We start from the raw sequence: 26,679 nt of genomic DNA, 5'->3' as shown, positions 1-26,679 counted from the left end.
AAGTTAGCATCATGTATTTCTCTGTACTCACACTAGCCATACTCCATGGGTTTCCTAAAGTAGAATTCACTCCATCAGTAAAATAGAACATGTGCGAATTCACATCCTAAGGAAGAAAAGCAGTGAATCATTTCTAATGATTCAGTTGCTCTACTCATAGCACCTAATTAATTCTGACTGGAAAACTGCAAAAAAACCTAAGAAAATTTCAAGTATTTATTTCAGATTTATTACTAAATAAGTTTAAATTAATGAAGACTTGATCTTGTTGTTAAATCACAGGCCTACGACTGAGGTTGTCATCTACTCAGCTCTCTATGAAACCACATCACTTTTCTGCCCCTTGCTGTATGGGTTCCTTTCACTAAACATTTATCAAACCACACACATGACCTTCGTAGATGCTCAGCTCTCTGCATGCCTCACCACTATCCAAGGGCCAAACCCTGAAGGGGGAAACACAGAAGGAAGGACTGATCTCTGGGGACTCTTGATTTTCAAGGGGAAAATCCAGGTCAGACTGCAGACTAGCTCTCAGCAGGGCTACACACCTGAGCATGGAGCTAGGAGGAGGAGCTAGGACTGCCCTCCAACACAGCAGTGCCGGAGCCAGACAGATCCCCCACCAGTGGCTCTGTCTGTGCTGAGCATGGCAGAGCCCAAGCCACACCAAGAACATGGTGTCAGGGCTGCAGTGAGTGCAGGGAGAGGAGGGAAAACCACTGACAGACACCTGTGTTAACAAGTCCAAGCAAAAAAAAAAAAGCTGCTTATATCTAAATACAAGCATTCTCATAATGCAAAATTAAACATTTTGCTGCTTTCTGATGACAGAAAGCAACAGACATGGCAGAATACAGCCTAACATACATTTTAGCATACCTAATGTAAATTTGAAGAGACACCATACTCTGTGAATGGTCTGATAAGAAACACAACTCTCATGCTAGCACAGAAACCCTGCATCTGTTTCCTCAAATTTTATTTTCTGCTACTTGGACCTCACCTACAAATTCCACTGCAAGAATACAATAGGTGGTTTATGTCACATTACAGGAAATCACAAAAGCCTCTAGACTGACCCTGATTTTCAGGCACTTCTGATTTTCTATCAGCCCTTTTTTCCCTTTTCATTCCTGCAACATAGTTAATATTGGAGTATTAGAACAGAAAAATTTCAATTTTAAGTCACAATTAGGCTTGCTTTCTACATCATTTTCTCTGAATGGCTACACCAGAGGGTTTTTTATTTCTTTTACTTTCTCTTCTATCACTGTAATTTCACTAGTTTGCATAGTTATATGTATATACAACAGCACCAGCACAAGAAGAGATGGAGATTCATAGCAATCTAAGTCACAATGTTACTTCGGAGACAGTTGCCCTCCTTTCCTCACTTCCTCAGACACCTACTGTCTGAAATTTTCTGCAAATTGATGTGTGTGAGTTTAGTATGATGATGGGAACCATGGATATCCGTGCAGTTCTCAACAATGCTGTTCTCTACTTAGTTGTTCTCTGCTAGCTGGAAAATGAAAGAGCACAGCTTGCATTAGAATTGGAAGGAAGAAGTGCAGAAGTCAAGTCTTAGCAAAGTCACTGTCCTCCCATGCCGAGTCAAAGAGGAAAGACATTTTCTGCCATTCCAATTACTTAGCTAATCCAAATTAACTTTTCCTGGAACAGATATCTGTGTCATCATTACTCAATAAACACAAAGCTATTATTATATATTCCAAACAAAACTCTTCATGAAAGCACAATTTGAAATAAATGGCCATTGGCAGCACAGCTCTGCCAGAGCTCCCTCACCAGGACATTAGCTACCACCCTGAATGTACCTCCCCACAGACTTAAGGCCAGAGCCAGCTCTTGCATTTGGTGGCACCCACGGACATAATTTCTTTCAATGCAGAAGGAAGATGCTTGATGTTTCTTGACAGGTCAAAAGTCCAAACATGAAATGACAGCAACTCTTCATTAAACACAAGCTTGAGTACTTTTGCCTTCACAGGGAGGAGAATCTTTTTTTTCACCCTTAATCTACCATAGTTAACTGTAATCCTGAAATAACAAAAAGAAGTACATCACTTAGAAAGTGGTCCTTTTTTGCTTCAACTGCCCCAAGATCTTATTTAGTGGAGAAAACTGAAAAAATTATGCTCCCAAATTTCCCTGAGCCTTTTCCTTCTGAGTTTCCCCTGGTCTCACTAGGTTGCAGTAACAATCAGGTTTATAATTTCACAGGGAGGTTTTTTAGGCCTATGTTCTCCTTGGCACATCACATTTTCATTGAGGCGTAACACAGACACCCTAGGACCACCACTAAAACTTCAAATACCCTTTTCCCCAGATTTCTAACCTTTTACATCCTCTGATTTCACAATTTAAGTCTTCAGGAACATGCAACATTCAAGCAAACAGAAACTGTAGCTTAATACACATTTAGAACTAAATGAAACACTATATCTCTATACGTGATTTTATGTCCAGATTTTCTCCCCATTCCTGTACATTTTGCAGGGTTTAAATAAGAGCCCTTTCAAATCCTATCCAAGAACCCCATACCCTGCATATGGCTTCTTTTTCAATCATCAAGTCTCTCGGTTTGGGTCTATCCATTCTGGGAGTTTGGTTTCTCTCTCCTTCAGCTGCTCCTGCAGACACTAACTTCGCTCTCGTTACTAGTCCTTTATTTTCACCATTCCTTTGAACAACCGTAACCAGTTTCACCATGTGGTTTTTGATTTTGCAATTTTGTTTTTAGGTACCTGGCCCCCATCTTGGCAGTAGGGTGTTAGCTATCTATGTGTGCAGTGGTGCTCCACTGAAACACATCAAAAAGCACATTTAATAGACCCTGGCAGGGCCTAGTAATGTGTATTTTCAAAGCTAGCAAAGTTATTACATGTTTTCAGATAGAACAGAGTTCACATGCTGACAGCAAGACACCTCTTGGCCAAACCAAATACCACTGCACCAGGCTAACAAGCCAGAAGAGTATTTCCAATATGTCAAGATTACACACAGGTCTGAGTTCACGTCCTAGGTATGTTTATGTATATACAGGTGAGACAGGACGGCAGATGTGGCAGGACACATATCTTCTCAGGAGGCTCCTTTGCACCATGGGTCCTTCTGGGGTGCAGAGCCTAGGCAGGGGTGCCATGCCACCACTCCAGCCCGGTATCTCCAGCAGACAAGAGAACGCCACGTGGCACAGGTGCTTAGACACCTGTTGGGGAGGCACTCAGTGGACACCAGCCAAGTGAATTGGCAGGCCAGCAACTGTAACACCACAGGGCTTGTGTGAGCAATCACCACACACTACACAGGAGAACCACTGATGGGCAGCAGCCTGCCCCAGCATGCCACATATGCCCATCCTTAAAAAGCATTGAGGATCCATGTCTGCATCTCCTGGGTTTTGCAATGCTGTCATTTAACTCACACCTCTGTTTTCTGTGTTTCCCCCCTTTTTGGTCCCAGAAAGCTCTCACCCATGCCTTACTAGCCTTTTTTCTGACACGGCGCGCTGATTCCCACCCTCTGCCCTCCTGCTCATCACTCGGTGTCGCTACGCTGCTCCCGGGCCATGCAGCCAGCCCGCCTCCCGCCCGCGATGCTCTGCCGTGTGCTGCTTGCCAACACCTCCATCTCCCGGACACAGCGCACACCGCACGCGAATAAACTTGTCACCCCTCCCTGCCTGCAGCATTACCGACATCTTGTGGTTGGTCCATGGGCTTCAGCGACTCCAAGCTGTTAACTGAGGGGTTTTTCCACAGGAGACAAGACCTGTGGATTAAACTTTGAAGAGGTCTTCACAAGGCAGCTGGAACAGCAGAGACGGCATTTCATTTAATAGGCTTACGCTTGCCATGCTGAGGTCTTCACCTGCACTGAGAATAATTTGAAAATCTGTAAATAATTTTTCTAAATCTTTGATTTTTGACCAGGGACATTATGAAAATTTTATTTGCCAGCAAATTTGCCTCTATGCTCCTATCTCTCCATCTCTTCCTAGTCTACCCAAGTCTCCCAAAGAAATCCAGTATCCCACTGACCATTGCTGAGCTAGCTCAATACATCAGTACATTCTTGATTTCCTTTCCCTGCCTCAGTGCTGAGCTATGTACCAAAATCACTTGTTGGGAACCAAAACCAGACAGCTGATACATGCCCGGAAGAAAGCAGTAGCTCACAATATGGACATTCCCAATCTTCCGCCTCAGTTTTCCCGTTAGTTTCAACAGGACATTTGAAGCGGTCTGCAGGGAGACCATGTGCTGATGCTTGATACTGGCACACGGCTTTGCGCCATAGTAACTCAAAATAAACATATATGCAATTTTTAAAAAAGATTAAATTAAAAAAGAAGAAAAGTAGTTTCACTACCACGCTCCGCCCCCCGCGCTGAGGGCAGGCAGCGCGCTCGCCACAGCCCCGCCCCCGCCCCCGCCGCGCCTGCGCACTGCTCCCGCGCACGCGCGCGGCCGGGCGCTCTGCCTCCCGTACTTCCCGTTCCCGGTTCCCGTGCCGCTGTCCCCGTTCCTGTCCCGCTCCCCCGGCTCCCGTCCCGTTCCCCTCCCGCCGCGCTGCCCGGGGGGATGCGGTGCCCCGAGCGCAGGGCAGGCGGGCCGCGCCTGAGCGCCTGAGCGCTCGCAGCCGTTCCGTGCAGGAGCTGCCGCCCTCCGTCCCGCCATGGAGCAGCCGTACGGCGGGCAGGCCCTGGCCGGCGGCGGCGCGCTGGGGCCTGTGGATGTGCCCAGCGCCCGGTAACGGCGGCGGGGGGGGAGCGGCCGCCCGATGGCTCCGGCGGGCGGTCCGTCGCCGTCCCTTCTTCAGGGGGCCAGCGGGCGTCGCCCCGCGGCCTCCCGGGGGCGGGGGGGCCGGCGGCCTCCGCTGCGGCTTCGGGCCCAGGCGGTGGCGTGGCAGGTGCGACCCGGCCTCTCTCCTTCTGCAGGCTGACTCGGTACATCGTGCTGCTGTGCTTCGCCAAGGTTCTGAAAGCCGTGGGGCTGTTTGAATCCTATGATCTCCTGAAAGTGGTCCACCTCGTGCAGTTTATCTTCGTAGTGCAGCTGGGGTGAGTGTGCAGGGGATGGAGCCTTGTCCCCAACCCGTACAACTACTTTGGGTGTTCTTTGACAGCATCAGGCTTGGTAACCCTGCATTATGTCGTGACAGTTTATTCGAAGAGGAGAATAGTAAATCCAGACATAGCAGTGTTTTTGCTTCACATTTGCGTTCACTGTAATTTCAGTATCTTGGAGTGTCTCAAGTTGGAAAAGATCCGTAAGGTCCATTAAGTCCAACTCTCTGCTCTTCACACAACCACCTGGAGCTTAAACATATGATCAGTAGTGTTGTCCAGATACTCCCTGAGTTCTGACAGGCCTGGAGCTGTGAAACTCCTAGGGAGCCAGTTACAGTGGCCAGCCACCCTCTCAGTGAAGAACCTTTTCATGATGCACAATGTGAATTTACCCTGATGCAGTGTCATTCCATCTCATGCCCTGTCACTGGTCACCAGAGATCAGCACCTGCTCCTCCACTGCCCCTCCACTGAGGAAGGTGCCAAGATGTTACCCCTCAGACTTCTCTAAGCTGAGTAAACCAAGCAACCTCAGATGTTCAATTGCCTTTGAGACCTTACACCATCTTGGCTGCCAGCCCCAGACACATATTGATGCCCTTCTGAAATGGAGGTACCCAAAATTGCACACAAGACCTGAGGTGAGGCCACATCAGTGCGTTGCAGAGTGGGACAATCACCTTCCTTGGGCAGCTGGTGATGCTGTGCTTGAATGCAAAGGCACCCCAGGACACAGCTGACCCTTTTTGCTGCGTTTTTATTGACCTATATTCAACTTGCCCACAGACGTCCTCCACAGACTTCTTTCTGTGGGACTGTCCTCCAGCCTTTTGTCCCCTACGTTACACATACAAGCAGGGTTACCTCGCCACAGGTGGAGAATCCAGCACTTTTGCTTGTTAGATTTCATATGATTTGTGATTGTCCAGCTCTCTAGTCTTTCCACATGCCTTTGTAAGGCCTCTCTGCCCTCGAGAAACTTCAGTGTTTTTCCACCTTCGAAGTTGGGCCTGCTCTGGCAGAGCTGATGGTGCTGACAGTGCTGTTGGTCATGGTGTGACTGTTGCTCCAAGTGACAGCCAAATATCACACAACTGTGCTCTCACTTTCCCCCACCCCAGGGGGCTGGGGAGGAGAATCAGGAGGAAAAGAGAACATAAAACTTGCGAGTACTGTTAATAAGTTAATAAGCCAAATATGATAATAAAAGGAAGGGAGAGAGAAAACCCAATAAAAACAAGCGACGCACAATGCAACTGCTCACCACACAGTGACTGATACGCAGCCCATCCCCAAACCATGATCAGCCCCCTTCTGGGTAGCTCCCCCAGCCAATACACTCAGTATATGGCATCTATGGTATGGAACATCCCTTTGGCCTGTTCAGGCCTGGTCTCCTGGCCATGCTGCCTCCCAGCTTCTTGTGCACCTGCCTGCTGCCAGAGCATGGGAAACTAAAATGTCCTTGATTTTGGATAATCTTTTTTTGCCCATCACTTTTGATCCCACTTGAAAAGGTTGTGTGCTATGTCTTCTCCTCCAGGACTGTGTATTCAACATTCTACATATGAGTAAGCCGTATCTATCTTGCTAATAAAAATCAGAGTGTTATTTCTCTTCAAAACTTCTGAGATCGGTTATTTAGAATTTTTGTAAATCAGAAGTAGACTTCTCGTTAGCCATGCTCTCAAGAACTTGAATTTGAAGTTGACCAGAACTGAAGTCCACTTGTCATCACTGTGCTACTGGTATTGACACTGGTAATGCAGCAGGGAAAATATAACCAGTGAATGTAGAGTCAGTGTGGCCTGTTAATGGAAAAAATTTAGAGGGAGCTATTTTGTAAACCGAGCCAGAGATAATAGACCTAGTTGTTTAGAACTGGTTTGAATAAAAAGCTGACTGCTAATAACACTAATAGAGAAAAATTTCTCCTTTTGACAGGTCTGCAATTTTTATGGTTTTGTTTCAAAAACCATTTTCTTCTGGAAAAGTGGTAACCAAGCATCAGGTGAGTTGACATGTGTGAGAGTGACTCAGATATTTGTAAATATTGGCAACATGACTCTTGCCAAAAGTGAAAGGGGAACAAAGATTACTCCACTTGGAAGATGTGGTTACAGTTTCGAGTGTGTGTAACTAACTCAGTGTCTTGTGAGCTAAAACACCCAGAGTTTTTAGCTTCTGTCAGCCACTTTTGAGAATATAGTGAAAAGATTGGTTCTTATCACCATGCAAGCATGTACTTTGAGGAGTGGATTTTCAAAAAGAGCTTACTCTACTTAGCTGACTTGGACAGTTAGATGGGCAATTTCTGGACTGCCAGAATGTCGAAATGCTCCAGTGCTGTCCCTCACAATGAAAGAGTCCCTTCTGCATGTGGTGAGGGCCTGATCTAACTGCTCTTCAAACCTTTGTTGAGCTCTCAGTATCCCAAGAAACTAAGAGCAGGGCCAGGTTGGAACCTGATGATTCATAAGAAATAAATTTTCTTCACCTGCTTCATATTCATCTTGGGTTTATTTAATTGTGTGCACAAAAACTTGATCCAGTGCATACACTAAGTAGACAGAATCTGAGGGATAGCCTCGAAGTGTTCCTTGTGTCTGCTGCTTTCGTGACTAGACATGTATGGCAGAATTTTAAAAACATGGACAGGAATAAGTTGCATCTTTGGATTGAGTTCAGAAAAATCTGTTAATGTCTGGTTTTACTGTTGCTAAAAAATTTAAATTCAGTATTTTGAAGATGTTTGTTGCAGGTACTTTGCCTTTTTAAACATATTTACGAAATAGTTTTCTTCCAGAACTTGCATTTAAAGTTAATAATTTATTGAATATCTGAATTGTAGCCTGCTTCCTGAAGAAAGAGTTTAACACACAAATAAATATTTGTAAGCATAAAGTCTTAGTCTCTACTTTGTAAGTTTTATCTAGTTCTTTTAATGTTTATCAAATATATACAATAGATTACAAAACAGGTAAATCAACTTGACTTTTTTCAACTGTTTTTCATGCTTTTTGTTTAAGAGAGCTCAGACAATGTTACAGAATCTAGTAGTGTAGTAGAAAAAAAATTCTGGTTCATAGTATGTCCATGGCAAAGTTGCCTGGCAAAGTAGCTGAAAAGATAATCATGCTCTAAATTATAATGATAGAACTTGCAAAGCACATGTTTTCCCCTCAATTTCTACAGCTATCATGCTAAAAGAGTGCTAGTAATGGAGTGTTTATTTTGAAAGTCTGGAGACAATGATAATGAAATACCTTTCTTTTGCAGTGGATCAAAATTTTTAAGCATGCTGTTGTTGGATGTATCATTTCACTCTTGTGGTTTTTTGGCCTCACTCTTTGTGGACCACTGAGGTAAATAAATATCTACAGTGAATACTGTTTTTTCTTTTGTGGTCCTTCCCTGTCTTTTTCTTTTGCTTTTTGTTTCCTGTCTGTCAGACCATGCTGCTAGCCCTTTGATGTATATGCCGAAAAATTAAGTGAATCCTTATGAATTTTCCTGTGAAGTCTTTAGTGCTTGGAAAAAAAGTACATATAATTTCTGTAGAACTGGTAATTTTCTTCACTATGAGATGCCAGTGAAATCCTTGATAGTGCTTAAACAGTTGATGTGATACAACAAGGTCAGTGACTGCAGTTTTCGTCACTTCACTGCTCTCATGAATATAATGCCAATTGTTTATTTGCCTGTTTGGAGTCCACAGCTTGATGGCTAGTGGTATTAGCTGGTATTCCTATGACAAGTGACTAGAATCAATTTCTGCACTTGTTGCAGGGTACTTCTTTATCTGGTTGGCTGTATGCTATGTGATGGAATTGGGTAATATTAGTGCATAATCAGGTAAAACCTTTTCTGCTGTGTATTAGCACTACTAACTGAGTAACTATAAAAGAGTAAGTAGACTTCCAAAAATGAAGTTTAGTGTATTGGAAAGCATGTTTCACTAGAGAGAGGGAAGTAAAGCCTTAAATGATGTAGTTTATGACTGAAGTTTTATCATCTACACAGGAGAAGGCATACCCGAAGGTAATACTACGGTGATTAATAATATTAATGTAGTTAATACTCTTGTGTCTTTCTGGATGCTGGCAGTCTTCCCAAACAGAGCTGGTTACATGGGTCCTAGCATGTTGTATTGCTATGCAGAGGACTGCAAAAGCATTTGGTAAACTTGACAACTATAATTACTTTCATGTTGTGCTCAGGAAAGCTGTCAGTACAGCTTGTTACATGCTGTCTGAAGGAAGTAGCATGTAAGCTAGAATTCCTTATTTTCAGTAATTAAGAGGTTTTGAGGTGGCATAAGCTACTAGATCATCAGCATCTCAATAAACAGGATGTAATACAACACAACAGGACCTCTTTTTTTTCTTTGGGAGCAGAAACTGGTTTAGAGGAGGTCTTGTATTGGGAATAATAACTCCATGTTGAGCATGTTAATATCTTGTTGTGTTGCTAGAAGAAAATACAATTTTAAGTTATCTGTAATAGAATAATTTTAATCTGGAAGTTCTTGTTTTATAATATGTATGGTTGTCTGCAGCTAGGTCTGTTGCTGGTAATGGCAAATCAATCAGTGTTTATTCTTTTGAATTGTTTAAACCTGTTGTTGTAATCACAGGATAAATCTTTGTTGTGCCATTAATTTTAGCTGAAATAGTATATATCAAGGTTGTGAGATAAACTCATTGTAAATGGAGTATTCGTTTCACTTTTTTATAGGACGTTGTTACTGTTTGAGCACAGTGATGTGGTTGTGCTGTCACTCCTTAGTGTCTTGTTCACAAGCTCAGGGGGAGGACCAGCAAAGGTATTTAAGAATCTATTTTACCAAATGTAAAAGATACTGAATCCTATAAATTCACTTATTTCTCTACCTAGAACAAACTGTCGTTTGGATCCATGTTAATAGGAAATGTTTTTTTAGTTTAATTAGTGGTGAAATTGTAACATGTACTACTTAATAAATAGGCATTGAGAGAGGAACAGTAGGTGAAGCTGTTGGGTAATCATGCCAGGTACCTGAGAAGTTTTTCTGTTTACAGGAGGAAAAGAACCTTGAGAATTATTTTTGCATTTCAGTATTCTTTGTAATGGGATTTTGTGTTCAAACCGACAAAAGAACATATGTGCATGTAGTGGTCCTGACCCTTAAAGTCCAGCGATATAGTCTCCAGTTCCTGGCCCAGAATCTTGAATGTGTTTGGCTTTTCACATACATTGTTTCTTTCTGCCAAAAAGTTCTCCGTGTACTTTTATGTCTGCATGATCCTGTGTGTGCTGAATACTTGGGCCCTCTCATTTATGTGAAGACCTCTACTTGAGGCATGCTTTGTCTCAGGTCCCATTGCACATACTTTTGCAAGTCTTCTCTAAATATGTCCAATCAGCCCTAAATGGAACAAACTTATCTCGGTACCTAGCAGTCTTTAGCACTTTCACTCAAAACCAGCAACAGTTGGAGGAAAATACCTCCTGTTAAAGGGGAGTCTCACTTTGGTGCCATCTCAGGCTGGGAGTTCTGAAATCTGTCTCACAACTGTGCTGGAGTCCCCTAAGCACTTTCAGGCAGCCTTAAAGTCACAGTCATCTGTGCTGACACTCTGTGTTCATGGCCCTGCAAACTGAGAAGCTTACAGCATCTAGCATGAAGATGTTAATCTAGAAGACAAAAAATTTTCTCCAGCCAACTACTCAAATGATAGATGTTGAGCTGCAGAGAGATTCTTTGTCAGTCTGTATCTTAGTGGGCCACATTTGGCAATTAAGCTGCGTATCTTAAGGCCTCAGGAGCAAGGGAGCAATAACCCTGTCCTCTGAATGTTTCAGCTTTATGAAGTGAACTGGTCAGCTGACTTCCTGAAACAAGAACAAGACAGCTCTATGTGGCTTTAAAAGACAAATTGCAATAGTATTTTTCAGACACAGAGCTCAGTATCTAGCTAAGATGAACAATACCAAAAATTGCAGGGGTTTAAGCCTGAGTGGTGAAAGCTCTGGGACTTCATAGCTACCTCTGTCCTTTCCCCCCAAAACACTTCAGAGCTGTTCTTTTTCATAGCCTTTGCATAGTTCTCTTGCCTTTAGGTCCCTTGAGACAAAATTCAACAGTTTGTACAGAGCCTATTTGTAGTTCATTGATGCTAGAAAATACCAAATCATCAGGCTGAAGTCACGGTGCGTTGTGGCAGACAAAACCACACCATGGAGAAGAAAGTAATCACACTTAAAGTTCGTAAGCTACCAGCTTCTAACTTGCTGCAGTCATGATTTGTACTGAGTTATCTGGACTGAATAGTCTGAAAACCAGAAAAAAAGTGAAATTATATTATCAGGGTCACTTTCTTAAAAATAATAGGGGTTTCATTCATGGTTTTCTTACGGAAGTATGCTTACATTGATCAGGAAGCAGGGAAGAGGTGACTGATTTCCTGGATTTTTTTATAGTAATCTGTTGTAGCAAATTATAAAAATAATTGAGGCTTTTTGTTGTTTGGTTGTTCATTGTTTGTTTGGGTTTTTTTACAGACAAGAGGTGCTGCATTTTTCATCATAGCTGTCATCTGCTTACTACTTTTTGATAATGATGACCTCATGGCTAAAATAGCAGAACATCGTATCCTTTCTTGCTATGTGTAAGAGCAAGTGACTCTTAGTACTGGAGCAGAGAAAAAGTGAAATTGAGTGTACTGAATTAAATTATAATTAGAAGTGATTTTGAAGTAAGTTTTGAATTGATCATCTAATCATAGTATACTGACAAAAAATAGTACATCTAAGGATGGGCAGTAAAAATTAACAAGGTGAAAGTAAACTTTCCAGGGGAACAATAAAAGCATGGAATTACAGATGCAAATGGTGTATTCTGGAACCTTATTGATGAATTTACGTAGTTTTCAGTGAGTGGAATCATAGAATAGAATCATAGAATGTCCTGGGTTGGCAGGCACCTTGAGATGATCAAGTCCAGCTGTTTGCTCTGCACTGCCAAGCCCCCCACTAAATCATGCCTCTAAGTGCTACATCTGTATGTCTTTTAAGTACTCCAGGGATATTCACTCAGCCAAGGTGTTCCTCTTCCTGGGCAGCCTGTTTCAATGCTTGATAATCCTTTCTGTGAAGAGCTTCTTCCAAATATTCAATCTTAATCCCCCCTGGTGCAACTTGAGGCCATTTCTTCTTACCCTATCAGAAAAAACTGACCCCCACCTGGGTACAACATCCTGTCAGATAGTTGTAGAGAGTGATAAAGTCTGCCCTGAGCCTTCTTTTCTCCAGGCTAAACACCACCAGCTCCATCAGCTGCTCCTTGTAAGTGTTCCCCAGCTCCATAGCCCTTCTCTGAATACACCTCAGCACCTCAATGTCCTTCTTGTACTGAGGGGCCCAAAACTGAACACAGGATCTGAGGTGTGGCCTCACTAGTGCCAAGTACAGGGGGGACAATCACTGCCCTGCTTCTTCTGGCCACACCATTGCTGATCCAGGCCAGGATGCCATTGGCCTTCTTGGCCACCTGGGCACACCCTGGCTCATGTTCAGCTGCTGTCACCAGCACCCCCAGGTCCTTTTCCACTGGGCAGCTTCCCAGCCACTCTGCCCCAGCCTGTGGCACTTCCTGGGGTTGTTGTGACCCAAGGGCAGGACCTGGCCCTGGGTCTTGTTAAACCTCACACCATTAGCCTCAGCCCATGGTCCAGCCTGTCCAGAGCCCTCTGCAGAGCCTTCCTGTCCTCCAGCAGATCAACACTCCCACCCAGCCTGGTGTCACCTGCAAACTGACTGAGGGTGCACTTGATCCCCTCATTCAGATCACTGATAAAGACATTGAACAGAACTACCCCTGTACTGAGCCCTGGGGAACAGCACTGGTGACTGATCACCAGCTGGATGTAACTCCACTCATCACCACTCTGGGCCCAGCCATCCAGGCATTTTTTAACCCAGTGAACAGAGCACCTTTCCAAGCCAGGAGCTGCTGTTTTCTCTGGGAAGACTAATAAATGTGTGATAAATGGGGTCCAAGGCTTTGCTGGAGTCCATGCATTCCCAGCTTTTCCTTCATTCACTAGGCAGATCACCCTGTCATGGAAAATCAGGCTGGTCAATCAGGACCCACATTTCATAAACCCATGCTGAGTGCTGGGCCTGATCCCATTGCTGTGCTGCACATGCCAACACACCATAAAGCTCAGTTTGCTTACTTTTTCTTTCTGTGCTCTGCTACCTTTGCCTGTTCTTGTTGTTCTTGGTTAAACAAAAAAAAAACCTCTTCAAATTAAACTATTCCTTAATTTTTTATTTAGCTGAGGGGCATCATGACAGTGCTCTTACCCATGTTCTGTATACAATCATTGCTTTCCTGGGTGTTGCAGATCACAAGGTAAATAACATGTATTTTACAGTATTTATCTAAGTTTTGTAGGTAAGAATTTCACCAGCTCAGAGTTAATTCAAGCCTAAATCAAACCCAAAAGACTGAACATCCCCACCCCATATTGGACCTGAACTAGCACTGTAATTTTTACATACTGAGGATCTTCAGCAAGCCAATACATACAGTACATATAATAGTCAACCTCTATAGCTGATACTCTCTGTAATGCATAACCTAAAAAGTCTCATTAAAATTGCCATTAAATATTCTGTCATCAATGTTCTGGATGTTTATAATGCTTTACATACAAGCCATTTCTTACTTACTTTTGGGGCTTGTGTTTTGTTGCTGCATCTTTAGCTTTCCCCAGTCTTTCCTCTTCATTAGACCTGTATTTGAAGACACAGATTCTGATACTTCTCAGTAAGATAGTCCCACTGTAACTGGTTGTATGAATTTCTGAATATCATAACCTTACTGTACAGAGTTGGCTTGTCTGATTGGGTTAGCTTAGTCTTGCTAGAGTGGCTGCATTTGAGGACTGAAACAGGAAAAAATACGGAGCAGCTGAGAAAATACTAATATAAAATAAATCAGATGTTAGAAAGACTGGTTAGTGGTGCACAAAAGCAAGTGTGGTGTAAGGGAGATGAGATGCTCTGTATCTTGTAATTCATTTTCAGAACAATTTTGAAAGAGTACATTGTGAAGAAATATCATATGGTGTGATCAAAGGTAAGTGGGTGAAAAGGTTATGAAACATCTAGAGGACAAGGTGATGTGAACCTTTAGGAGTTTGTGTATGCTTTTAACGTGCTTTTAGGAAAGAAAGGTGGGAAAACAAGCTTTGGGTGATTTTTCTGCTTCCTCAGGTGCTGTTTGCTACCATTTTGCTGCTGGTGTATGGCAAGGAACACTATTGAGAGTTTTAAAATTCAACTCCTATTAGGCTGTTGTGAATAGTGCTAAGGCATAACCATGTATGCTATGTTACTGTTTTTACTTAGAGTAAAAATTACAGGAAATGTCCTAGTTTTGGCTGTTGCCAAGTTGAGGAAAGTACATTAATCTTTTCTCCTTGTGTCACTGTTTGGAGTGAGGTTTTTGGTACTTAAGAAATGCTAATGGAATCCCTTTCTGTCTCCAGGGTGGAGTACTGCTTCTGGTACTGGCATTGTGCTGCAAAGTTGGTTTTCACATGGCATCCCGAAAACTATCTGTAGATGTAGGTGGAGCCAAGCGTCTTCAAGCTTTGTCTCATCTTGTTTCCGTCCTTCTGTTGTGTCCATGGGTTATTGTTCTCTCTCTGACAACAGAGGTAAGATAATAAGTACAAAGATAAATCATTTTTGTAATGCTTGTAAGTGCAATTTAAATATTTCCTTTAAAATATCTTTAAAATTACCGAAGTTGCTGTCTTTGTTTTTGTAGCAATCTTTGTTTATGTTTTTCTTCTATATTTGATTTTCATCTGTGTGATACCTTAATTTCCACTTTTGTGTTATAACTATTTCATCCTTTTAGCTCAGATATTATACCTTGGATTCATCTACTAACATTTCACAAGCATTAATGACTATATAAATACAGTGCTCTTTTATCCCTAAGAAGTAGATTATTTATTGTCATTTTAAAAAATGCTCTTTATGCCTGCATGCATAGGGAGAGTAGGCCGTTGCAACCATAGCATTGCATATAGCATACCTTTTAAGAATGTGAAAGTATTTAAAATAAAGTATGGTAGTGCATTTTAGATCTATGTGACTTGCTATGTCTGGAATGTTGTATTTATATGATACATTGAAAGTATAGAAGTATTTATGTTTTATGGATTAGTGAAAACACTTGTAATTCAAGTGAGCTAGATTTAGTGCTGCATATACAATCACGCTTCTGGTTAGCAGTCCTGTTTGAAATTTATTTTTTGTTTCAGAGTAAAGTAGAGTCTTGGTCTTCTCTCATCATGCCTTTCATAACAGTCATCTTTTTTGTTGTGATCCTGGATTTCTACGTGGAGTCCATATGCTCTGTGAAGATGGAAGCTTCCACATGTGCTCGATATGGATCTTTTCTGATTTTCGTTAGTGCACTGCTTTTTGGAAACTTTTGGACACATCCAATAACAGACCAGCTTCGAGCTATGAACAAGCCACCACACCATGAAAGCACAGAGCATGTTCTTTCTGGAGGGGTGGTAGTGAGTGCTGTCTTCTTTGTTTTGTGTATGTATTCTTGTCTAAATTCTAATGATCTGTGTGAGTGGGAAGCCAATCAGAAAATTGAGGTGTGCAGAATTCTTTTGGATGAGCTTTTATGGATTCTTTTGAATGAGGCAGCCCATAGCTTTCCACTCTTTTACTGTCTGTCTGTGGAAAAAAAAGGAATGTGGAAGTGACTATCAAATCTTACATACAATGAAATCTAATGATAAACCTCAAGATGAAGTTGACAATCACATTGCTGCCTGCAAATTTCATGTAAACTTTGATTGCTCATTAAGCACATTGTAAAATAGTTGTGAAGCTTAGAAACAGCGACAAAAACTTCAATACTTTCCTTGCAGCTGCCAATATCCTGTCCTCCCCCTCCAGGAAAGGGCAGAAGGGTACCCTTATTGGCTATTCCCCTGAAGGCATTCCTCTCTATAACTTCATGGGTGATGCATTACAGCAAAGCTCTCAGTCATTGCCCCGGTTTATTAAGGAGTCACTGAAACAAATCCTGGAGGAGTATGATTCTAGGCAAATCTTCTATTTCTTGTGCCTAAATCTGGTAAGTGCATGTTTATTTTCTTCAAACCCAATCACAATAGTGCAAATATAATACCGTATATTATATATACTGTATAGAGTAATATGTATATTGTATATAAATATATTTTTAAGAAGTTATTCTTTAAAAGATTCCCATAATCGATTGGTTTGAAAGTGGCCTTTGATAGAGTAATTTAATTAGTGGTCACTGATTTGTTGTCACAGTGCAGTACTGGTTCTATGTGTAAGGGTTACTCCAGCAACTGAATACTTGTATGATAGTATATCTAAGGTTCATATACCTTAATGTTGCCAGCAGATAAGGTAAAACTGGTAAGTCTTTCAAGGATGGGGGTAACAAAATAGAAGGTGTGGGGTTGATAAATGTCATTTTGGAGTAGGCTAGATTTATTTCTAGCTTCTCTCTTTCTTAAATAGGAAAAGATGATGCAGTAAGCACAACTGATAGAACCTCATTTGCAAAGATCTTCAGGAAAATAAGGGGAGAAACTTGAAGTAACCTTGTTAACTGTAAGGAATTCCATTATGGAATATGAAAGATTGGAAAAAGGTTTTTAGGCAGATGGATTAATAATAATAAAATGTGCAGGGTAAAGGTATATATTAAAAATGTTTCTTTGTGTACCCTTCTCAGAACCAATTCCTAAAATTTAAACAGCTTAGTGGTGAAGAAAATATCGGCAAAAGAGATTTATAGACAGTATTACTTCTACACTAATAATGTATCAGATCAGAGCTCTTACTTTTTTAATGATAAAATGCTTGGAATTTTGTCTGCAGAATGTCAGTTTAAAATTCAAAATGAAAACTTCTATTTACTCCTGTAAAGAGTTGGCTTTTTATGTGTGAGGCTTTAAGGACAGTAGGTTCAAAAATGCCTCTTCACAGACTTGGAATGCATTGTGTATTGGAGGAGAGAAAAAACGATCTAGAAATACTTTGAACAATACCTTTGCAAAGTATCAAGTATTCTAGGAAAAGAATATCCTGGTATTTACCAAGACATTAACACACAAGTTAATATTTGAGGCAAAATTCAAACTCTATTTTGTTTTAGGCTTTCACTTTCGTGGAGCTTTTTTATGGAGTATGGACCAATAGCCTTGGTCTTATTTCTGATGGATTTCACATGCTTTTTGATTGTTCTGCATTAGTGATGGGGCTTTTTGCAGCTCTGATGACAAGGTGGAAAGCAACTCGCATATTTTCCTATGGGTATGTATCTTGGGTTCTTTAAGGACTATTTGAGACTTAACTCTTCTTGCCTATTTTCAAAATGTCCTGGCATCTATGGGATATTTTACTAATGCATGCTTCTGTGGGTTTTTTGCTGTCTCTTCTGTTCCATTTGTGGTCGTGCTATTCTCTTCTTACGCCTGCAAAAAAATGTGTCTGAAATGTAATTTTCATTTATCTCTACAAGTAAAACTTTTATCACTGTGAATATTATTTAGAAATTACCTTGTTCTATATATGCATTTATGTCAAACAAAAATCTACATTAAAAATCAGTGTTCATATGCAGATTTAGATTCAGCTGATATAATTAAACTTTATATGTTTGCATAGCAGTTTAGCAATTTGAAGCCCTGAATGGGCAGTACATGTAAGAGAATACTTATATGTGCTTTATTCTAATGGAGTTTGGACAGATGGAAACTGGCAACCTCTTGATCAGAAAAAAATAACTCAGAAATTGAGACATGATTCTGTGGCATTGAGGAAAAAAACATAGCCTCTTAATGCTTTATTAAAAGAACTATAACTTTATTTATTATAATTTTGACATTTGTTCAGAGTACCCATTCTTCACTCCCAAAAATATATATGTTTATTTTCAGGTATGGACGTGTAGAAATTCTCTCTGGATTTATTAATGGCCTCTTTCTGATGGTGATTGCTTTCTTTGTCTTCATGGAATCAGTGGCTAGACTGGTGGATCCTCCAGACATAGATACAAACATGCTAACTGTAAGTTTTGTCCTTCTGTTTCAGTGTAGTTTTGCAGTTAATGGTTAATTTATGTTTATCTCCAGGCTGATAGTCCTTCCAGTACCTGAAAGGGCCTTCAGGAGAGCTGGAGAGGGACTTTTTACCAGGACATTTAGTGACAGGACAAGGGGGAATAGCTTCACACTGAAGCAGGGTAGGTATAGGTTAGATATTAGGAAGGAATTCTTCACTCTGAGGGTGGTAAGGCACTGGAACAGGTTGCCCAGAAAAGTTGTGGGCTTCCACAGTTTTCCTTGATTAAGCGCATGGTGTTTCTGGTTACCATGTTCTAGAAAATAAGTTTGAATACCTGTGATGATGCAGTGAAGTTAAAGACTTTTCTCCCTCTCACAGCCGGTGTCGGTAGGAGGACTGATTGTAAACCTTGTTGGTATCTGTGCCTTCAGCCACGCACACTCCCATGGGGCTTCTCGGGGAGGCTGTCCTGCACATGATCACAGCCATTCTCACCATGGCCACAGCCACAGCCACGGGCACAGCCACTCCCACAGTGACCATGGGCACAGCCATGGACATTCCCATGGGTCTTCTGGAGGAGGCATGAATGCCAACATGAGAGGCAAGTACAGATTGTTGGATCGTAAGTGATGGACGCAATTTCCAGGAGACTGAACATTTTCAGAATCAGACCTATGCAGTACTATGCATCAATCTAAAAAGTGATCTCCAGAGTAATCTGACAGCTATTAAATGTGCTATACAGGAATTGCTCAAACCATTTATGAATTTAACTTGAAGAAACTTGAAATGTTTCTGTGCATATGTGTTTAATACATAAGGAACAATAAAAAGCAGTAATCTGCAGTCTTCACTAACATTAAAAAATGTCACCGTAAACCATATTCAAAACGCTTAAAGTCCCTGTTTCTGAGTTCAAACTGGAAATGAAAGTACAAAGTCTCTAACTATAAAGATACTACCATGCTTCTAGGTATCATGTGACAGCTGGTTGTAAAACCACTGGGAAGGGGATACAAAGCAGGAGAACAAATACAGACCAGCAATAAAATATGCTTTTATTTGTGATTCAGAAGATAAGGTGGTAAACTTTCAAATCTGAAATCATAAGCTAACTGAGAGGGGCACTCAATATAAAACTTCAGCATAGAATTTTTTCTCTAGTAGTTAGAAAGTAGTTACTTACCAACTGTTGCTTATTAAAAAAAAAACTATAAAGGAATGATGTTTTCTGTGTAAGCTTGTCAGAATATGGTGAAGAGTCTTATATTTCATTGGTTATTTTATGTCTTAACTCAGTTTGTTATCCTGGTTGTTCATATTCATTATGTCTGTCATTTTTGTAAAGTCTGCCTATACTCATGTTTCAATATTCTTTAAAATCCTGGCACTTAACTAGCAGTAATATTACCCATGGCTAGAGAGTATTTTTCTATGCCCATTGAGTGTACATTGAGAATGAACCCACAATTAAAGTAGCGTAATGTAAAATATTCGTAGCCATAGCACAAATACAGTTATCTTGTAAAATTGGAGTAGAATTGGGATACAAAAACCAACCAGTAAATTAATGTGTGTCCACATTAGCAAGTCAGTGTATGTACATTGATATTTTAACTCTCTGTTAAGGATCAATGAGTCCTTACATACAGAGTTAAATGATTATGCTGAATGTACAAATCCCACTAACAATTTAAAGACTATTCACATTTACTTTAGTCTGTGGATACATACCTACCTAGATCACTGCCATATAAAGTAAAAATTGTTTTTACATTAATTTGTAATTAAACATTAGAAAACCTAAATATTTAGTGTATTTTGTCCCAGGTTAGGCAGAGAGTAATCTCGGTTTATCTTGAGGATATTTTGTATGCCCTACTCAGTTTCTGCTGTTGAACGAATACGTATGTTTTAGACAGAACTGTTAATCGCTCTGTTTGTTTTGGTTTTAGGTGTGTTTCTGCATGTGTTAGCAGACACTCTTGGCAGTGTTGGTGTTATCGTATCCACGATATTTATTCAGCAATTTGGATGGCTCATTGCTGATCCACTCTGCTCTCTCTTTATTGCCACATTGATTTTTCTTAGTGTTATTCCACTATTGAAAGATGCCTGTCAAGTGCTTTTGTTGAGGATACCTCCAGAACAGGAGAAAGATCTGCATGCTGCTTTAGAAAAGGTACAATTCTAAATGTTTTTGTATACAAACATACAAAGCTGTAACTGTTTTCAATGATTATTGAACTCAAGCAGTTCATTCAGACAGTTTCTGTTGTCGTACACAACTTCATGTCTCACATTGTTTAAAATTTATTTTGCAGAGAAGTGACAGGATGACTAGTTCTAATGATAAAAGTTGTTCTGCAGCTAGAAAGATTTTCACTGGTTTTTGCTTTTATGGGTAGTGCATGATTTCAGACAAGTATAATAACAATGTGGTAAAGGTACATAGCACTAAAAAAGTCATATGGCAGTTCCCCAAACCTGCAGCCTTTTTAAACTTGTTATGAACATTCAGGCTGTAGGATTATATCATGAGCTTGAAATTTCAGGTTTTCTGATTTGTCCATATCATGAAGGGTATACTGGATCACAGCAGGTGGGATGGCAAAAGTTAAGCTGTTTTTCCTAATTACTTTCTCATTCTAGTCTGTTCTCTTCCTGTCTGATGCAGTACAGCATCTGCCTTGAGGCTGTACTTAGTCTTTGCTGTTGCCTCATTTTAAGTTCCTGCCCAGAATCATAGTGTGGACCTCAGTGTGGAGAACTCCTCTCTGTAAAATAATGAGTTAAAAGTTGTTTGAGGTTGCCATCACACAGAGGCTTCAAGTATGACTATATTTATGGTGTCCTGTCAGTTACTAGAGGGGCAAATGTCTTCTTGTCTGCATGAGAAATAAAAGAACAAATGGGAATTACTTGAGAGAGATTTGTGTAGTTAAAGGAAAGTGAGGTGCAGTGTGGTTTCTTTTTTTGATGTGGGAAGACAGTAATTCTGAGAGGCTGAGGAAAAAGAAAGTACTTTTTGAGAACAAAGACCAATTCATTAAAAGATCATAGGAAAAGCATTTTAAAAATCACATCACAATAAAACAATACGCTTGCTGTAGGTTGACCCCAGCCAGCAGCCAGGCATCCATACAGCCACTTGCTCACTTTACCACCACCACCGCTGCCAGTGGGACAGAGGAGCATAAGCACGAAACTCTGGGAACCATATAATTTAACAGGCGAAGGAAGAGGTGGGGAAAAAAAGTGATGTACCTACCACCTTCCACAGGCAGATCAATACCCAGGCAGTCCCCAAACAACAGCCCCCTTGGAAGCCAAAATCCCTGCTTCATCCTCTACCCCAGTTTTTATTGCTGAGCAAGGTGTTACATGGCATGCAATATTCCTCTGGACAACTTGGGTCAGCTGCCCTGGCTTTGTCACAGCCCTACTTCTTGCCCACCCCCAGCCTACTCACCAGGGCAATGGCAAAGTGGAAAAAAGAGAAAGCCTTGAAACTGCCTGATTGAAAAGAGAAAGCCTTAACAGTTCAGCAATAGCCAAAGCATTGGTGTGTCATCAAAACAGTTTTAGGCAGAAATGCAAAACACAGTGCCTGATCAGCTGAAAAACCATCACAGGCAACTCAGAACAAAGATCAATTGGAAAAAATTATAAATTATGGAAAATAAGTTATGTCTCTGAATTAAGTTCAGCTATAATAACTAGATGTAGCTGCTAAACAGTGAAGTAACAAGTGCTCTAGAAATGGTAGATGCCAAACCAGCATTCTGGTTAGTCTGCCCATGTATGTTCCTGTGATCTGTTAACTAAATCAGGGGATTCTTTTCCTCATCCTATTTAGCATTGCTCTTCTGGAGTTTTCATTTAGTTTAACTTTTACCTTCCAGAATTTTATAGTAGTAGCAAGGTGACCTTTCAATACTAGATATTTCTGAATGTAGCTTAGTTGGAAGGCTGTGCTACACAGTTTTGTTTCCGTGTGAAATACTATCCACCAATAGCCATGTACATATACAAGTTTAAAATCACTTAATTGTTGCTCATGAAATTTCTTCACAGATTCAAAAAATAGAGGGAGTCATATCCTACAGAGATCCTCATTTTTGGTGTCACTCTGCAACTGTTGTGGCAGGCACAATACATGTGCAAGTGATATCGGATGTGATGGAACAGAGAATTGTACAGCAGGTAAAGTGCAAGGTTTTTAGACTCTTAATTTCTGAATTTCCTACTCAGCATCTGCCTTTCAGTCACAGACTGAAGTTTCAAGCTGATGTGTATGATATTTTTTGTAGCTCTCCATTAATGTCTCAGAGCTGATCCCTAACACTGTAATACTCCTGGCCTGCTAGCTTGAAGTTAGCTGCCTAAAGAATTGTTTGCTAGAACCTCACCACTCACTGGTGAAAGTGGCACTACATCTGCTCTGAGAAAAGAAGGGGAGGTAGGAAAACAGGCCTGCAAAACAGGCAATAAACAATAGGGATATCTAGGTGCTAATCACATGTCCATAACTGGATTACCACTACCTATCTGTTGTGGGTTTTTCTTTTCGTTGTGGGTTTTTCTTTTCCTTTAAAAGATACATATTTTCCTATGCAAGACACTGAGAATCACCCAGTGTGCAGAAGTTGTAAAGCCACAGCCTCTTAAACTACTTTTTGTTTTCCAGGGAATTGAATTCTTTACAATGATCTGAGGTTTTTTCATTGCATTTCAGAGCCAGAATACTGCAAGTTACTGTGAGATACCTGTGAAGTGTAATACTAATGTTAACCATACCATTCTGTTCAGGTCACAGCAATTCTGAAAGATGCTGGTGTAAACAACTTAACTGTCCAAGTGGAGAAGGAAGCTTATTTTCAACATATGTCTGGACTCAGTACAGGATTTCATGATGTCCTTGCAATGACTCAGCAACTAGAATCCATGAAATACTACAAAGATGGTACTTACATCATGTGATACGAAGTTGTATTTGCCAAAGGAGGTGTAAATGGTCAAGCTGTTGGATTCCATATTTGTATTTTTGCTGGGAGATCTTGCACATACATGTACAGAAACAAATGCACTATATATTTGAATTTTTTTTAAGTGTACTACCTTTATTAATTGGATTGAGATGCTTTTATAAAGGAAATAAGAAGGACTTGAGTACTTGCTGTGTATGTGAAACTTATATACTATACTTGGTGTTTATTAAACAGAAGTCTTGCAACTTGCAGATGAGCACAGATACATTCCATACTTTCTCATAAGTGTGGAACTTTGGTATTGTAATTTCTTGTTAGCAGTGGGAAATAGAAGTAGTTTATATTGGAATGCAAACATAATCAGCTGGAAAATATTTTTCTTTCTTTCAAGGATAGCTTGACTCTTGGAATGAAAAAAAAGTTTATTATGGGGAGTAAAAAAACATGAGTCCTGTGTTTTGCATAGTTTGTTAGAAAATAGAAATACACAGTTTTTATATTATGTCTCAGCATACCAATCTGATTTCTACACTTAATGCACCAGAGCAAATACACGTTACCATTTTACATTTATATCAAATTATTTTTTAAAAGAGAAATCCTCAGGTTTAACAGTGAAAAATGGGGAAGGGAAAAAAAAAAGTAAAGACACTTTTCTATTCCCTGGGAAGACTCAGAATCATAACTCAAACCACTCTGTAAAACAAGTCTTTTGTACTTTTTGTATTAATAACTGCAAATGCAATATTTGAAATTTGGAAGTAATAAATCAGTGAGCATCCTAACACTCAGCTAAACTTCACCTCTTCAAGATGGTATCCTGTACTTTACTCGATTTTTTTTTGTAATACCATGATACAGCTGCAGGTGTACTGTAGCCGACTGTACCTCTGTGTACCTTACTCAAGGAAGAAGTTCAGGTTTAGAATGCTAAACTGTGAAGCAGTCTTGGACTTGACAAGTTGCTGAAATGGACAGTAAATTGAGACTTCTTTACTGGAAAGTGCAAGAATGTCTTTAGGAAAGAACCCAAAACAAATCAAGGTGGCTGGCACAGTGGTCATGGCAGTGAAGATGAGCCCTTGATACTCCACAGGTAAGTGCAAACCTGCATCTTAGCTTGCGTTTGGCAGGTTTTTGCATGTTACCCAGCACACACGCTCAGTGTTCTTTCTGGCTCTCTTGGCAGGAAGGCAATAGCAATAAGCTTTGTGTATCTTTCAATACCTATCTTAAATTTGTTTCATCTTGGAATAATCCTCCAAAGAAGGATTCAGGATTCCGCACAAGATCTATTGGAACTGTGCTGTGTGGGCAGGTTTTCAAATCACAGGTGTAGGCCAGTTGATTCACGTCTTAATACTGGGAGGGGGTGTGTGGGGAGGTTCAATCTAGTCACCAGATGCGTATGCAGAGAGTTGCAACAAAACACTTTGAACGATTAAACAGGTTTGAAACAAACTCCGAGCGAGCAGTACGTGTGTACATAAGGAGGAAAAAGTTAGCATTTCGCAGTAATGTTTTATGTCCTGCAGTTTGGTTTCCCTGATCACAGAAGGCGTGAGGGCGAAAGCAGCGCCCGGGTTTGGCGGGCGAGCGCTCCATGCGCGGCCGCGGCGGCCAGTGGGAGGGCGGGGGTGGCCAATCAGCGGCGGCGGCGGGGCCTCTAAACGCGCGGCGCCTGGGCGCGCCCGTCCCACTGCTCCCGCGTGCCCTGCGCAGTGCCCTGGCTACCTGCGCGACGGGCGGGCGGGGCTGCGGAGCGCTGTGTGGCCAGGGCTCGGGGGAGGCAGCCGCGCGGCGCTTCGTGTCCTGCTCTCTGCTTTCCCAAATTCCCCCGTTCCCGCGGGCCGGGCGCGCGGCGGTGCAGCCTGCCCGCACACCCATATGCGCCGTCCCGCTGACCGACCTTCTCTCGCCCTCCTGCAGTTCCGCTCCGTAGCCGATCCCTCGAACATGAGGAGCGCGCCGCCAGTCCGCAATAATGGGGCAGCGGCCGCCCCCACGACGGGGCCGCGACCCCGGAGGAAAATGTGCCTCCGCCTGCCCCGGAGCCCCAGCCAGAGCCGTCCCAGGTACCGCCTTGGACCTCCTTCTGCCGTGTGCCCCTTCCCAGTCCAGGGCTTGGCTGCCGATGCGGCAGAGCCGTGCCCTCCTCTGGTGCCCTGAAATAGGGGTCGTGAGCTCTTGCAGTGCCCCCATGCTGCAGGGTTGCAGCTGGCCCACACTGGGCTGTGGAGGGAGGTGCTGTCTGCGCTGATTTTCTGAATTTCCTTGTAGCCAGAGCATTACTCTCCAATCCCCATGGAAATATGTGAATGTGCTCCAAAAGAAGACACAGTGTGTCAGGCTTTTTCTAATGCTCTGCTTCAGTCTGAATACCCAGATACGGACGATAGTAATGACCCAAACCTGTGCAGCAGCTATGAGGAGGACATCTACAAGTATCTGAGACACATGGCGGTTGGTAGACATTTAGTGACATTTGCAGTAAACCTGTTCTTGCAGGCGTAGCTTACCTTGGAGTTGATGTTCACTTTCACCTGTGATTTCTCCAGAGGCATTAGTAAGCCTCCTTCAACTTTAAAATGCAGGATTGAACTCAGCTGATTAAGAGATGCTAGTTGTTAGACCAATCAACTATTAGTACGAGTACTATGTGCTTTCTAGCCCACGTCTAGTGAGCAAGAAAACCTTGTGCCCTGTGGTCTACACCTATGGGCTATGTCTGTACCAAACTCCCTCACAAGGATAAGGACCAGACAAGAGGAAATGGCCACAATCTATGCCAGGGGAGTTTCAGGCTGGATACCAGGAAGAATTTCTTTACTGAAAGGGTAGTCAGGCATTGGAATGAGCTGCCCAGAAAAGTAGTAAAGTCACTCTCTGGAAGTGCTCAAGAAATGACCAGACATGTCAGTTGACAAGGTGGTGTTCAGTCATAGGCTGGACTCGATCTTGGAGGCCTTTTCCAATATTAAATGATTCTATAATCCTAAGGCTTATGCCTCACAATACCGTAGAGACTAGGCTTTGCAAATGCTTCAGCTAAGTGATTCACTCTATTAACTCTATTCCTTCCACACAGGAAAAACAACCTGTCAGATGCAAATACGTGGGTGGACAGAAAATCAATGGGAATATGCATGCCATACTAACAGACTGGCTTGTCCAAGTTCACATGAATTTTGGGCTCCTGCAAGAGACCTTGTACTTGACAGTTTCAATCATTGATCACTTCCGGCACGTGTCTGTTGCCCAGTGCCAGGCAATGCTTTCCCCCTAGGCTAAAGTGTACTGACCACTAGTGCTGGTCAGTAACACCCTACATGACTGGACATACACTTAACAAAATATAGATGACCAACAAAGGACATTGGATTCTCAATTACATGGACCACACAAAGCTCTTGGCTATGAACAGTGAGTTGATGTATCAAAACTGCTTAACTT

General features: G+C 41.7%; 1 protein-coding gene across 1 annotated transcript; it reads left to right on the top strand.

The window, feature by feature from the left end:
* Positions 1-4,488: 4,488 nt before the first annotated feature.
* On the top strand, positions 4,489-24,023 carry SLC30A5 (solute carrier family 30 member 5). The gene is made up of 16 exons (XM_085041857.1): positions 4,489-4,778; positions 4,967-5,089; positions 7,043-7,109; positions 8,378-8,463; positions 9,836-9,923; positions 11,642-11,729; positions 13,420-13,496; positions 14,638-14,808; positions 15,424-15,712; positions 16,054-16,262; positions 17,322-17,479; positions 18,106-18,235; positions 18,611-18,836; positions 20,191-20,417; positions 22,313-22,441; positions 23,048-24,023. The coding sequence occupies exons 1-16, from the start codon at positions 4,705-4,707 to the stop codon at positions 23,216-23,218; spliced, it is 2,313 nt and encodes a 770-aa protein (XP_084897983.1). The 5' UTR covers positions 4,489-4,704; the 3' UTR covers positions 23,219-24,023.
* Positions 24,024-26,679: the final 2,656 nt, after the last annotated feature.

This window comes from Lichenostomus cassidix, chromosome Z (genome assembly GCF_008360975.1).
Source record: "Lichenostomus cassidix isolate B80296 chromosome Z, HeHo_3.0, whole genome shotgun sequence".
Lineage (NCBI taxonomy): Eukaryota > Metazoa > Chordata > Aves > Passeriformes > Meliphagidae > Lichenostomus > Lichenostomus cassidix.
The sequence above is the reverse complement of the archived record's forward strand: the minus strand, read 5'-3'. Positions and strand labels throughout refer to the sequence as shown.

Coding starts and splice junctions, on each gene's coding strand:
- SLC30A5 (XM_085041857.1), top strand. CDS start 4,705: ATGGAGCAGCCGTACGGCGGGCAGGCCCTGGCCGGCGGCGGCGCGCTG. Junction 8,464..9,835: donor ACTCTTTGTGGACCACTGAG/GTAAATAAATAT, acceptor ACTTTTTTATAG/GACGTTGTTACTGTTTGAGC. Junction 14,809..15,423: donor TTCTCTCTCTGACAACAGAG/GTAAGATAATAA, acceptor TTTTTGTTTCAG/AGTAAAGTAGAGTCTTGGTC.